The sequence below is a fragment of the Lissotriton vulgaris genome, chromosome 5 (assembly GCF_964263255.1).
Source record: "Lissotriton vulgaris chromosome 5, aLisVul1.2, whole genome shotgun sequence".
In the NCBI taxonomy this organism is placed as follows: domain Eukaryota; kingdom Metazoa; phylum Chordata; class Amphibia; order Caudata; family Salamandridae; genus Lissotriton; species Lissotriton vulgaris.
Window position 1 is genome coordinate 1,997,186,344 of NC_141693.1, and position 13,575 is coordinate 1,997,199,918.

Below are 13,575 nucleotides of genomic sequence, written 5' to 3' on the forward strand. Positions count from 1 at the left end.
AGTGTCTAGAGCTAGCACTGGTGAATAGAGTGTGATCAGCAAGCACTGGTGGGCAATGTGAGAAACCGGCCCTGGTGAACAGTGTGAGAAGCTGGCACTGGTAGGCAGCGTGCGAAACTGACACTGGTGGGCACTGTGTGGAGATGGCACTGCTGAACAGCATTGGACAAGCAGGCACTGCTATCAGTGTGGGAGGCTGGCACAAGTGGGCACTGTGACAAACTGGCACTGGTGAACAGTGTTATAAGCTGGAACTGGTAGGCAGTGTGAGAAGCTGGCACTGGTGGATAAAATTGTAAGATCTCTTTGGTAGGCAGAGTGAGAAACTGGCACTAGTGAGCAACATGTGGAAATGGCACGGCTGCAAAGTGTTTTACAAGCAGGCACAGCACCAGCGTGTGAGGCTGGCACGGATCCGTAGTGTGAGAAGTTGGCACTGCCAGGAAGTATAATGCGCTAGAATCCGAGAGGCCCTGGCTACGAGCTCTCGAGCTGGCAGGTCTCGCGAGAACAAGCTGCCCACCGTGAATCCATGCAGCGCCATGAAGTGCTTCAGGCGCTTCTCCTCTTTAGAGATGACTGGGGTCTAAGAGCCAGGACTGAGATGACCTGGCAGCGCCTCGCGCCCTTCCCATCCACAGTAACTGTGCCCTCCGCCGCAGCTGGCATCGCAGAGCCCTGCTTCGTCACCCGCTGCCTGCTGTGGTCTGGGGTAGGCACAGGGCAGCGTTTCGCCTACTTTGCACCGACTGCCGCGCGCACAGGTGGCGTTTCTTGCTGAATTCAGCGGCGCCCGCGTCACCGACAGCAGGTGGCAAGAACAGGGTGCCCAGGCGGCAGCGGCTGCCAGATGCGAGATGTGCAGGGGGCACGGCGGGACGCCGCAGCCTCTCTGGTCCCGTTGCTAGGGCATGTCTCTGCCTCTTGGTTGCAAGAGGCCCTAGGGGGCAGGGCACGGGGGCACATACCTGTGCAGATCAGAAAGGGCCCCGCGGTATCTCGGGCTCTCCAGGGGTACCCGGTCGAGGAAGCAGGGACTAACATGTGGGCTGTTTGGGCTGGCACTACACCCAGACACCCCCTTTCAAGTCCTATTGCATTCTTGGATCTGTACTCACTCACGAAATCAATTGGGCTGACACACCTGCAAATTGTAAAAGAAAATGCCGGGACCAGGGCGTTCAGTGGGATAAAAGACGGGTGTGTGTTTCTCCAAGGTTGCATGGCCAGTGTAATTAAGGATGTGGCTTAAAAACATGCATACTAAACATCTGTGCTTAGCATAGCGTGCCGCCCGACTTGTATTTTGCTGTTTTTGTCATTGCATCAGGTATATGATACAACAAGTAACATCATACCTACAACAAGTCAGGACATATTGGCTTTGTCAATGGTTGTTGGTTGCATGAGATAAATAAGCAGCAACTATGGCTTGTTGAATATAATATGGGAAAAGCTTCCACTTAAAGCCCTGGTGACACCAGGACAATGTTGCTGCTCGTGGGTGTGAAAAAGAGAAGGGAAATCCAGAGAGATAGTGGCTCTCTTTGAAGGATTCCCTTCCCCTGCCTAGAACGCTCACCTGGCATGACGTCATGCAGTAACTTCTCCACTAGTGAGAAGTGAGCAGTGTGAGCGGGAGCACACCGGGGTGCCTGCTGTCACTGCAGTCCGGAATAAACAGACCAGGGCACAAAACAAAGCCCGGTAGAGACCCGTTTCGAGGCCCCCTTTAAAAAAACTGCCGGTGCTCGGCACCGGTGAGACCTGGCTCACTTAAAGCCCTGGCCAGGACACAAGATGATGCATGTGTGAGTAACAGGTAAGGTTGTCCACAGCCGGAGATTGTTGCGGTACACTTTCCTCACAAATCACCATTCCTTCTGTGCCAGGCCACGCTTGTGGCACAGCGGGTAACGGGCGACCCGGAATAAGGGGGCATCAGGTGGTGGTCTGGCTGCTGCCCCCAGAAGGCAAAGACTCGTCCAGCAGACGGAGCGGAGCACCGGGTCTAACTGGGTGTCTTCGCCCCCCCGTTCCCCCCCCCCCCACACACACACCTCCCTCTCACCACCCCCCACCCACCTCAGGCATGTCCCAATGGATTAGCGAAGCCCAGAGACTGCGCGTGCGCACGGAAAGATCCCTGCCGAGGAAGGTTGGAAGGTTGGAAGGTTAATGTGCCTGCAGCTGACACACGTGCAGCCTCAAGTTGGCAGGTTCGAGATTCCAGTGAGGCCGACTAGTGCTTCCACCTTCCAATGTGGATACATTAATACCAGATTTAGAGCGCAAGAGGCTCGACAGGGGTAGGGGCTGTCATCGTATCAGGCAGAGCCCTGCGTGGGCCATCCCACCCCCAGGCACCGCCGCCACACAGAGCACCGCCGCAGACGTGGCCGAAAAGCAGCAGATTAAAGGGCCGGGTCAGGCCGGGCCCCGCAGCGGATTAAAGACACACATGTGCGCACAGATGTAACCTGATTTCTCATGCGCTTTACTGTGCATCTCACCCCCCCCCCCCCCCCCCCCCCGTGGGGTGGGGGGGGGGGCGGGATCATCTTACATTGCCCCACAATCCCCCCCTCCCTCCCCCGGCCCCCAGGGAGATCTGCGCGTGTCATGTCAGGCCTCAGCCCGATTTTATCCGTATTTTATTATTTAATTTAAACAAAACCGTTGTATGAACTTCAACAAGGCGCTATAATGATCCGGGTCTGATGCGATGCGGACACACGCAGAGCACCACGGGTAATTCTCACGCCGGCTGCACGTGCAAGGCCCGGAGCTGTCCGGAGTGCTGACACTTTAACGCAACAGTCTATGGAGGTGCCCCGGGGGGGACTACAGAGAGACAAGGCAGAAGTCAGGTCAGGGCGTCCCCGGATGCTCAGTCCTAACGCTAAAGCTCTCCCTTTCAATTTCAGACCCCTTCCCACGGGGGCACACCAGAGATCTTAAGGACCTCCTGTTTGCTCGAGGAGTCCAACCAATCAAACCATCTGGAATAACAAGCAGTGTGAACTCCGCCTTGAAGAGTGTTCATGCAACAACAAACAAGGGGGGCATATTATCAAGGGGGTTTATCTCCGCTTTTTTGGCTTTAAAAGCCAAGAAAGCGGAGATAAAATTATCCCCCTATTACCTAGCTGCCGCTAACACCAGTTAGCGACAGCTAGTAGGAGATAGCGACCATCTTGGGCCCCACTTTGCATGTCAGTGATATTTATCACTAATGAGATGCAAAGTGGGCGTGCCAAGATGTTAGAGACTGAAAACAGTCGCTAACATCGCTATCTCCTATTACCAACTTTTGGAGATATTCGCGCTAAGCGGGAATATCTCTAAAAGCTAACACCTGCCCTGAGCAGTTCTTAGCCATGTTATCCAATGGGAGGTGGATAACATGGCTAAGAGCATTAGCTCGCTAATGCATGAATATCGCTGACTTTTCAGCGATATTCATGCTTTGCGGCGATTTTTACCGCATTTGCGTTAAACCTTGGTAATACCAAGGTTTATTTGCGGTAAAAATCGCCGCAGCGCTGCGGTAAATTTTTGTCTCTAACCAAGCAATAGCGATAATTATCGCTATTACTTGGTAATATGCCCCTCTGTATTTTACATATCAAATGAAATGAAGTGTGTCTCTGCGCCTGTAACGTCGCCCTTCCTCTGACGTCACTTCTGAGCTGCATTGCTCTACTATGATATCACAACTAACCCTGGGTGTAGGACTACGCTACGCTCGTGTAGTTTGCGCACTTACGTGCTACGTGAATTGCATGTAACACAGTGCAAAAACGCGTAGGCTAGCGGGCATTTTTTACTTGCTCGCTGCCCTCAACATCAAGTTGGCGACCGCGAGCGAGCAAAATAACATCCCGGCGAGACTTTTTACTCGTTCGTGATAAGCAACATCAAGTTGCTGATCGCGAGCGTGGAAAATAAACCTCCTGGCGAGATTCTCAACACGGGGAGGTCAGGTTTCTCATTGTGAGTGGTCGCGTATGCTCTCGACCACTCGAGATGAGAAACTACCAGTTCATGTTGCAAAAGCTGCCGCTCGAGTACATTCTACTCGAGCGGGAACGACCACTTGCACTGTGCAAGATGCGGTTTGCAATGATTGCACAGTGCGGACAAGCATCCGGCACTGTGCAATCAGTGCGCACAGCATTTTACACAGTGCACTACGTAGTTTGCGTAGCTTGCGTAGTGCAAAGTGCACCTCGCGTAGCTACACGTAGCGCTACTACACGAACTACGCCCAGGGTTAATCACCATCTGATTGCACTGGGTTTCTCTGATGTCGTGGTGTACTTTGCTCTCGTCTGATGACCTGGCCCATTTATTATGCGTCTGTGACGTCATTGCGCGGATACATTGCGCTCCAATGATATCAAAATCTGATTGCACAGGTAGCTCTGATGTCACTCTGATGCCCTTGTGTACTTTGTTCTCTTCTCACGACGTGGCCTTGCTTATCATGCGTCTGTGACGTCATCGCGTGAATGTAATGTGTTATATTCTTACCATCCTTTCAGGTCACAGTGTAACTTCATCTTTTTGCATCTTTCCACGCCCTGACTCCAATCTTTGACTGCACTGACTGCACTTTCCTGCAGGTCTGCACGCGCCCTGCAGGTCTGCATGCCCCCTGCAGGTCTGCGCGCGCCCTGCAGGTCTGCACGCGCCCTGCAGGTCTGCACGCGCCCTGCCAGGTCTGCACGCGCCCTGCCAGGTCTGCACGCGCCCTGCCAGGTCTGCACGCGCCCGGCAGGTCTGCACGCGCCCTGCCAGGTCTGCACGCGCCCTGCAGGTCTGCACGCGCCCTGCCAGGTCTGCACGCGCCCTGCCAGGTCTGCACGCGCCCGGCAGGTCTGCACGCGCCCTGCCAGGTCTGCACGCGCCCTGCAGGTCTGCACGCGCCCTGCCAGGTCTGCACGCGCCCTGCCAGGTCTGCACGCGCCCGGCAGGTCTGCACGCGCCCTGCCAGGTCTGCACGCGCCCTGCAGGTCTGCACGCGTCCTGCCAGGTCTGCACGCGCCCGGCAGGTCTGCACGCGCCCTGCCAGGTCTGCACGCGCCCTGCAGGTCTGCACGCGCCCTGCCAGGTCTGCACGCGCCCGGCAGGTCTGCACGCGCCCTGCCAGGTCTGCACGCGCCCTGCAGGTCTGCACGCGCCCTGCCAGGTCTGCACGCGCCCAGCCAGGTCTGCACGCGCCCGGCAGGTCTGCACGCGCCCTGCCAGGTCTGCACGCGCCCTGCAGGTCTGCACGCGTCCTGCCAGGTCTGCACGCGCCCTGCAGGTCTGCACGCGCCCTGCCAGTCACTGCTGCTCCTAAGCTTGCATCTCATTCAGTGGGGCCTTGAAGGGGCAGCACTCTCGCCCCTCTGTGAGTTTCTTAACTGATCTCTGTCCCTCTTGTTTAATTTGTGCTCTTTTGTTTGCATTTTCGGTTGTTTTATTTGTGGGTGCCTAGCCAGTACCCTAAAAGCCGCAGATCCACCTGTCTCGTGACGTGCGAGCCTCCATTGCTCTGTGTTTTTGTAACATTCAGGGCCCTGGTGCAGCCATGGGCCAGGTTTGCACTGGGGCGTGTCTTCTAAATCCAGACTCCGAGCAGGAACACAGGCCCCAGTGCCACTATCACAAACCTGACGTCACGTGCCAGCTCTCTCCAGCTCTCACGTCACTCCCTGACTCTAATGTGCAGCGCTACACATCTGGCGCTTTGTTTTGTAAAATTCTGAGCTTTCTAAATCGAACTAACTGACTAGAGTTCACCCCCACACCTTTTCATTTCCCCCCTCCCTCCTCTATCCTACGTCACCCACCCTCCTCTCTTCTAACTGCCAACTCTGGACTCGTGTGACCTGCCCCATCTTGAGTTCTGCTCAGTGAAACCGGAATTGCATTTCAATAAATGCTGTTGAGAGAAGCAGAGTGAAACAAGCTTTGACACAACCAACAGGTCTAGGCGGTGAAACCTACTACCTCTGAGCAATTGCGGACGGCCATCTTGAAATGGATGAAAACTCTTTTTAAGACAGTAGAAGAGGGGACGAATAGGTTTCCTTTAAAATACGAACTGACCAGAATTGGCCGTTCAGAGCAGTGAGTGAGCCTGGACCACGTGACCATGTTAGGTGCCTTCCACCCGTTCCTTACCTTGCATGTTCTCAGGTGGGTCTGGCCTCTGGACTCTGCTGGGCTCCGCCGCGGGTGGGGTGGGCATGCTCTGTGCCCCTTGGAGTGGCACAGTGGTTTGGGTTAGGCTGGGTTTGCTTTCAATTTCCTGGGTTCCTTCTGATAAAGGCAGGCAAAGTAGTTTATGAGTGCAGGCACTACAGCAGACATTATCCCGCACATCACTTTGATAGATATCCCTGCTGCCAAAAAGCAACTTTTTCCACAATGAATTGACTCCCCCCGCCCAGGATAGACAGGTCGCAAAACTTACCTCAGACAAGTCACTTTGTTAGAATACATTAGACACCCCTCAGAGGGCGGGAGTACTTACTGCCAACATGATGCAAGCAACTCACCTCTGAAAAATGTTACAGGCCACATATGATTTCATTAAACACAAGTCCTTTAAGGAGGTGCCCTAAAGGACATGCACACATCATTTGGTTAATCTAACTACAAAAGGTGGCCTCCCACAGCTGCATAATTCCAGCGGCCTGTTTATCTAGTGCTGCGTCACTGGCGGAGAAGAGGGCGAAAGCCTGCTTCAAATTAAGGACCAGATTTTCAAACATTTTTCCTTGGGTTTGAGTAATTTTTATGACGTAGACTCAACACAAAATCAATTTTGATATTTACAAAGCATCACAATTGTATTACTTTGCATCAGGGAGGTGTTCCATGGACGGTACATTGGCATCCCAGTGGATCAACCTATGGATTTTGTTGCAAACCTATATTTACAAAGAGTTGTAGACATGGGTTTCCCCACAATGGTGTGCCTGCCTGAAGCAAGGCATAAGAAGGAGATATATCTTTATTTCTACTTGTTATTTCCTCTTTGCATGTGTGCAGTATGGCGCAGGGGTGCCTGCGTTGGCGCCACGCAGCCAAAGTGACCCTACTCGGTAAAAGTGCAGAACTGCTCCATTTCTTTGTAAATATGGCACAGTTCTGCTCCCTCCATTTCATGCAACGCAGCAACTTCACTTGCTATTCTGCGTTGTGTGAAACGTAATACATCCAGGCCTCATAGTGTGGTGAACGTAATGGGCTAGGGTCATTTTCGGATAGCCACATGAAGGGTGGCCCTGTGATAGAGTTACCACAGTCTTGGTGGTGGTTGTCACAGCCTGCGATGGAAGTGTGAACCTTCACTTGGGGCTGGGAGTGACTGACTCACCTTTAATCTGAAGCAAGGTACCAGGGCTTCAGCCGTACACTTTTCGATGTCTCCTCTGCTTGCCACTAAATATTCAGGTTTCACATCAGTAAAGGCGCGTGATCTGAGAAAAGCACTTTTGTAAGCATATGCCTGAAGCCTAATACGTTTAATAATCCTTATAGGACAAAGGTAGTTGCATTAGGTTTTCCTCTCTGAGCCTCACTGTGAAGTGACGTCAAGCGTGACACTACAGTACACATTTACAGTAGCCGCCCGTCCTCTGCCAAACTGGCGCGGCGGGCCAGAGGTGGGTAGAAGGTAGGGAGGGCAGGATTCAGGGCTAAAAAAATAACAATAAAAAAAAGTATCTGTACGCAGCAGCCAATGCTGCCGTCTCCCACCGCATCGCGCTCTTCGTGCTTCTGGGCACAGGCTCCCAGACTGCACTGCGGCCACTCCTGACGCGGCATGAAAGCAGAGTTGGGATTGGCCTGAGCGCTGGCATCTGGCGCTCCCAGGCAGACTGTCTGCCTGTGCTTGCTATCTCCAGACCTAGAAAAGCAGCGGGGCTTGGAGAAAGTTTCACTGTTCATGAGGGTGTGGCCAGCCTGAGAAGTGAAGTACACAGTGAGGGGAGGGCACTCTCACTCCCCCACCAGCAGTGCCATCCCTGGACCCGTCAAAGTCCTAGGGGTGGGTCCAGGGGGTTAAAATAAAACGATTAAAAAAAGGGGTGGGCTCACCTTTGTGGGTGGGAGGGTACAACCGCACCAGTAACTATTGAAGTTCTTGAAAAAGATTACTATAGATTCATGAAACAGATTAGTGTTTTTACACCTTCTTCAGTTTGTAAATTGAGGGTGAAAGATTCCAATTAGACTGGGCTGACTCAGCTCTCATTTTTCTAAGGTCTACAAAAAAGGTCTATTGAGTTGAGTAATAACATTAGTCCCTAATCTAGGGTTTGGAGGGGTGAGGCCTCTACCACGAGTGCCCTTTAGGTTCATGAGATAATTCTTGGGTGTGATAATTACCTTCAACACCAGTGTTCCTCTGTTGGAGGGGGGTTAAGATGCAGCTTTGTGTCCCAGGATTGACTGGGACTTTACCCTGTTACATTTGGGTAGGTCTGAAATATAATGCGGGGCGTGGACTTTAAAGCAACGAGTAATCACCAGGCATGGTACATTTTGCACCACCTGTACCTAGAATTCCAGCACAGAGGGGAGTTTGTGCAGGAGTCATGCCATCCCTGAGCAGCAGGGTGGGCGCACTCTAATGACGTCCCTAAGCAGCAGGGTGGGCGCACTCTGACGACGTCCCTAAGCAGCAGGGTGGGCGCACTCTGACGACGTCCCTAAGCAGCAGGGTGGGCGCATTCTGACGATGTCCCTGAGCAGCAGGGTGGATGTGCTCTGACGACGTCCCTAAGCAGCAGGGTGGGCGCATTCTGACGATGTCCCTGAGCAGCAGGGTGGATGTGCTCTGACGACGTCCCTAAGCAGCAGGGTGGGCGCATTCTGACGATGCCCTTAAGCAGCAGCGTGGGCGCACTTGGACGACGTCCTAAGCAGCAGGGTGGGCACACTCTGATGACGTCCCTAAGCAGCAGGGTGGGCACACTCTGACGACTTCCCTAAGCTGCAGGGTGGGCGCACTCTGACGACGTCCCTAAGCAGCAGGGTGGGCGCACCCTGACGATGTCCCTAAGCAGCAGGGTGGGCGCACTCTGACGACGTCCCTAAGCAGCAGGGTGGGCGCACCCTGACGACGTCCCTAAGCAGCAGGGTGGGCGCACTATGACGAGATCCCTAAGCAGCAGGTGCAGGGATAGGCAGCGAGGTTTCATTTGGACAAACTCTTCTGTGCCCACAGGTTCGTGGTCTCTCTCTGAAACAATTATCCAGTGTGCTGGACAAGGCACAAACAAGGGGTGACTTCGGTGGAGCCTTAATGCTTAAGAAACAGCCTGTGAGTGCCTTACACTTGGCCTAGAACGGAGAGATGTCACCATAGCTGACCCACAAGAGTGACGTCATACAGCGCCATACGTCATACCACCAGATCTCAAGAGCAGACATTGATTGACCAAGTACACAAAAATATGTTGTAATTGGAAGCTGCTAGTTACTGCAGAGTGTGGCAGGGCCTACCGTTCCAAAGCTTCAAGGCGCTATGTACAAAGTGTGAGAGTCTACCTTTGAGTCTAGGGGGCAGCAGTGTGCTCCTGAATCCTTCTCTCCATGCACTATAGAATAGCTCCTTCCAGGCCTTGAGAAGAGACTTCAAGGCGCCTCTGCATCTCTGTCAGGGATCAGAGTCAAATCTGTCTCCCTGCCCACAGTCCATTAACTGGGTCTCCCACTGCCAAGGCTGGACTGGCCGTACTGGGCATCCCTGGAGGCCAGAAAGGGGGGGGGAGGGAAATTTTGTTAGTGGGGGTCGGTTTTGTAGCAGTGCAGCAGTTTTCAAAACATTGCAAAGTTCCTTGTATATCCAGCAGTTTTCGGGCAACAATAAAAGTGTCAATATCACTCTGGCCATTAACCCGTTGCGTGCTAGCGTCAGCCAACGCGCACGGCAAATGGCCAGCGTGGCCCCGTCCACTGCGTCGAATGCCCACACCACAGCGTAATGTCCGCCGCGGTAAACGGGTTAAGGTACCTGCTGGGGAGAGATGGGAGTTTGTCTAGTGGCAGTTTTGACTCATCTACGGTAGTGCAGAGGGTGAACATGCCTGCTGTAAAGAATGTGTACCATGCATATCAAAGAACAATATTGTATGTGCATAGCTCAGTGGGTTACTGCTTTTGTCACAGAGATTCTTTTGTTACTGTGCACGTCATAAATGACAATCGTAATCTAGCACAGTGAGCTATGAACTGCCATCAAAGAGCTGCATGCAGACTGCATGGTCTGTTGCTAAAAAAGGTTTGTTTGGGTAGAAATACATTATTATTAGTAAAGTCAACCCTAACCACTGTGTTATGTTGTGAATCCTGAGTTTGTGCTTCTCCAGACAAAGCACTCTTAAAAATGTTTACCAGTATGGATAGCATGTGAATCCTACACCATGTAGTCCCCTTTACCTTATGTAACATTTTATATACATGGATCTGCACACATATGAACAGGGCCACTGGAATTTAGCAATTGTGCGGCCACAGCGTTTTTCGGATAAGTATAGATTTGCTGCATTTGCAACAAAATCCATCATTTGCTCCATAACCTGCAAATTTTAACAAAATAAAATTTGTTTCTAGCTCAAACATTTCACAGTTACTAAGACGCAGCTGCACGTATTGCCACGCAGTGGAAGGCTCTTTGACAATATTTACAGCCTGATTCATCACGCTGAATTGCGCTCGCAAAGGGCCAGATTCTGAGAATCTGGCCCTTTGCGAGTGCGAGTTTTGCATTTGGGATTCATCATCCCAAATACAAAAATCGGTAATATCGATTTCGCTATTTTGCGAGGAATTACATTTAAGGAATCTCTATTTGAGATTCCTTAAATGCAATTCATCATCCATTTTTAAATTGCGAATTCGCAATTTCGGCCCGCTATTTACCGCGAGGTCAAACCTCCTGGTAAATAGCGAAAACTTAGAAAAATGCTTTTAAAAGCATTTTTCTAAAATGCATGTTGCACACACACATGTCCTTTGGACATGTGTGTGCGCAACACCCGTTTAAATTTGCATTTAAGGGGTGCTACAGGGTGTCATTTGGACACCCCTGGCACCCTTTAAATCGCTATCTTATATGCGATTAGCAAATTGCTAATCGCAAATAAGGAATACTCCCCATTCATTCCTATGGGCCTTTTGGCCCTTAGGAATGAATGGGGAGTTATTCTTTATTTGCGATTAGCAATTTGCTAATCGCAAATAAGGAATATGTAGGAATCGCATTTTATTTTGCGATTCCTACATGAATCCCGTTTTGCGAGTCTGTAATAGCGATTTCTTATGAATCGCAAAACGGGTCTTTGATGAATCAGGCTGTAAGTGTTCATCTTTCTGTTGCTTACTCCTTTATTTGATTGTTAAACTGCTACTAATGAGGGGCAACCAATACCCAAACAGTGTTAACAAGTGTAAAAATGACAAAACATTGCAGCAATACAATCACAAAATGTGCTGCATTATGCTGCCGGAGTTACCCTTTCTTGCCGCATAATTTACTCAGCCCTGCCACATAGTTCAGCCTTTCCCTGCCGCATAATTCCAGGGGGCCTGCATATGATTCATTGTTGCTGTAAGTGTGTGTGTGTGGTGTAAAGCGCTCCGACACCCCACACTGGTCCGAGGGGTGCTTTAAAACAAATAAAGTACACGTGGGAGGTGGGCTATTGAGAGATGAGGGGCACTGTTGGAGGGTGATAGGGAATCATTGAAAAGACCCAACAACGATTGTTGTATCCTGGTGCACAGTAAGGTCTTCATTTACTATGCTTTAAAAGTGAATACAATTGAATACATAGTACAAATGTGCTGTAGAACGCACCTCATTTTCTTGGGGCGAGAACTCACCAAAGCCCACGTTGGTAGTGGTCAGGTTTGCTTGAAATGCAGGCTATGCTAATCAGTGGGAAAGGCACTATTGTGCATTATGAAACCTCCATTAGTTATGCGCTGCATCCGAGAGCCACAGAACTGAACCCTGGTTGATTTCGTTGAAAACACTGACACTGACTTGTGTATGTTTAGTGCTACGAGGTCCCAGTCTGTGACAGAAAGCACTGTGAACATGTAAGTCATTATTTTAAACTTCCATTACACAACACAGTATAAGATAGTCTGCTACAAAGTGTGCAAAAAGGTCTAAGATAAAAATAAGTGCTTCCAAAGTATAGGTTTTAGTAATACCCACACTGTACAGTGTGGCATTTTTTTACAACTGTCTTTTAAAAGCACATCATTCACAGTTTAGCTGGTAATCCTCTCAAAATAACACTCAAAAATAATAAATGTCTGTCATCAGAAATGCTTGAAGTAATTCCATCAATTAATTAAAGACAATATAGGCTTCCAAGCACCCTTTACATTTGCATATTAACCAGTTGTGCACATTTAAAATTCTTTCAGGCACCAGACACCCTGACAGGAAGGTTTGTTTAGCTGTCTGCCCCTCCAAGGCTTCACAACAGAGGAGACTCCCTGCCTTCCACTTCAGCTGAAACATTTCAACTCTTGAAATAACAGTGCCCGGACGGTTAGAGTTTCACAAAAAGTTGGGGAACTGTTTCTCTAAAATTAAAAGATCCCCCCACCTCGACCGCTGCCGGCATACTTTTAAAAACATTTCGAAAAACTCATTAAAACAATGTTTTTCGCTCTACATTTAAAAGCCAACACAGCAATGTTTTCCACTAATTTTTTTTGACCGGACTGTGAAAAAAACAGAGGAAATGCAATATTATTGCTGAACCAGGGGTCTCCAAACCGGTCCTGGAGGGCCGGATCCATGCCAGATTTTTTGGATATCCCCATTGAAATACATGAAGTAATTTTAAAAATCTGGCATGGATCCGGCCCTCCAGGACTGGTTTGGAGACCAGTCTAAATAATGATTTAAAAGAGAAACAAATGTAAAATTATTGTCAGAAATAGTGGAGTGGAAATCGACGTTTCAGACTTTTATGAACAGTAACTTTGCTGATGGCTCTTCATCCGGAAACACTTCTGCTGATGTTTTTTTTCCAAATCTGAACTGGTCATTTGATCGATTTAAGTGTTTTTCCTACATTTTGGACACACTTCGGTTACACAGAAGGAGGTGAAATGGTACAGAGTCAGGAACAAATGCACTTCAGGCTTCTGAGCTGCAGGGAGACACGGCAGGGAGGCCGCTGAGCCTGTAGCACTAGTAGCACTGCTGGTGCTCAGCCTGTAAACACTGGTAGCGCAGTGACTGAGCCTGTAGACACTAGCAGCACTGGTGGTGCTCAGCCTGTAAAGACTGGTAACGCAGTGACTGAGCCTGTAGACACTAGCAGCACTGGTAGTGCTCAGCCTGTAAACACTGGTAGCGCAGTGACTGAGCCTGTAGACACTAGCAGCACTGGTGGTGCTCAGCCTGTAAACACTGGTAGTACAGTGACTGAGCCTGTACACACTAGCAGCACTGCTGGTGCTCAGCCTGTAAACACTGGTAGCGCAGTGACTGAGCCTGTAGACACTAGCAGCACTGGTGGTGCTCAGCCTGTAAACACT

General features: G+C 50.5%; 1 protein-coding gene across 2 annotated transcripts in view; it reads right to left on the bottom strand.

Moving 5' to 3' along the window:
- The window catches only part of NTNG2 (netrin G2), a 278,222-nt gene that overhangs the window by 41,829 nt on the left and 222,818 nt on the right, over nt 1-13,575 (bottom strand). Inside the window, exon 5 of one of the 2 annotated variants that reach the window (XM_086924770.1) lies at nt 6,175-6,312. The exons of the other annotated variant lie outside the window; for it this stretch is intronic. Within the exon in view, the coding sequence (XP_086780896.1) occupies nt 6,175-6,312 (138 nt within the window). The remainder of the gene's footprint in view (nt 1-6,174; nt 6,313-13,575) is intronic. 2 annotated transcript variants of the gene reach the window in all.